The sequence below is a fragment of the Nematolebias whitei genome, chromosome 2 (assembly GCF_014905685.2).
Source record: "Nematolebias whitei isolate Nwh7 chromosome 2, NemWhi1, whole genome shotgun sequence".
Taxonomy (NCBI): domain Eukaryota; kingdom Metazoa; phylum Chordata; class Actinopteri; order Cyprinodontiformes; family Rivulidae; genus Nematolebias; species Nematolebias whitei.
The window spans coordinates 23367032-23368576 of NC_056499.1; the positions used below are offsets into that span (position 1 = coordinate 23367032).

Sequence of the window (1545 nt, forward strand, 5' to 3'; positions counted from 1 at the left end):
TTCAAATCCCAGCCGGGGGGCCTTTCTGGGTGGAGTTTGCATGTTCTCTCCGTGCATGCGTGGTTTTCTCCGGGTACTCCGGTTTCCTCCCACAGACCAAAAACATACATGTTAGTCTGACTGGTAACTCTAAATTGTCCATAGGTGTGAGTGAGAGAGTGGTTGTTTGTCTCATTTATCTCTATGTGTCCCTGTGATGGACTGGAGACCTGTCCAGGGTGTCCCCCACCTCTCACACAGTGATGGCTGGATATGGACACCAGTGACCCCTGCGACCAAAAACTGAAGAAGCGAGTAAAGATAATGGATTGATGGATGTTTTTTCCCAGTTTTATTTTTTATTATCCACTTGTTAAGGACTTTGGTCAACCTGGTTTTTAAACTCGCTGTATTAAAATAAATAAATAAATAAATAAATAAAAAACATTGACACTGAAAGTTTTTCTTTATTGGTCCCATATATTTTAAAGTAAATTATAGGAAACCAAGGCTATTAACAGAAGCAATAGAAGAAGATGTTATGAAACAGAAACATAAATTAAGCCATAGCAATATTAGTTGGCACCTATGTAAAACAAATAATTCTAATAAAATCATTTCTAGTATCGTAAAACATAACTGTGTAATAACATTGTGTCACCAGGTAGCACGAGCGCTGACTCAGAGGAGCGTTTAATGAACTGGTTGCTGGAAAAGAATCGTTACAATCCGCTCATCCGCCCAGCCGTAAACCGAACAGAGAGAGTCACCGTAAAGATCCAAGTGTCCCTCGCGCAGCTCATCAGTGTGGTAAGACAGTAAATACTCCCAACATTGAGCGTGTGTGGATATACTTGTTTACGTATTTGTATGTTCATTTGAACATGTGTGTGCATGTAAGGAAGACTGTGTTGGAACAAAGAAAAAAAATGTCAGGCTGAAGGAAGGCGATGATGGAAAGGACTGAGGAGCTGCAAACCTTCTAGGGAGTAATTAATCTCAAAGCAGCCTCTACTTCAGGGTCGTGGTTCTAAATGGATGGATGCAGTGGAAAATGGATCTGGTCGGCCATAATCTGGGCCTTTGTCAGATTGAAACTACAGCAGGCTGGATTAAAAGGAGCCGTTAACTTGTTTTAGCCACAGTGATGGAGGCTCGTACTGATGAACAGTAGACTCGTCTCTGTTGAAAAGCAAAACAGGAAGCTCATTCACAGCCTCACTTTATGAGTTTACGTCGCGGCCATTGGAGCAATTGTCATTTGGCATCACTTTATCCGAAGTGGATGTAATTGAAGTTACAAGAATGCAATAAAAATATATTTTCTGCTCTAAAAGCCTTTGGTTTTGCATTTTTTGCTGTTGCCATTTTCAAAATATATTGAATATATGGTAGCACTGACTGCAGGAGGCGAAAGACACCCTACAAATCTTAATATTATTACATATTAGAAACCACTCCACTTCTGTCAAGCATCCCCTTCCCCTTTACTTGACAGAACCATCAAGTAAGGAAGAGGGCCACCTGCATCATGAAGGACCCCACTCACCCAGCACACACACTTTT

The 1545-nt window shown here is 41.1% G+C and overlaps 1 protein-coding gene across 1 annotated transcript in view; it reads left to right on the forward strand.

The window, feature by feature from the left end:
* The first annotated feature begins 648 nt into the window (after nt 1–648).
* chrnb4 (cholinergic receptor, nicotinic, beta 4 (neuronal)) overlaps nt 649–1545 on the forward strand; it is a 5651-nt gene continuing 4754 nt past the window's right edge. Inside the window, exon 1 of the mRNA XM_037697559.1 lies at nt 649–789. Coding sequence (XP_037553487.1) covers nt 676–789 — 114 coding nt within the window. The 5' untranslated portion in view covers nt 649–675. The remainder of the gene's footprint in view (nt 790–1545) is intronic.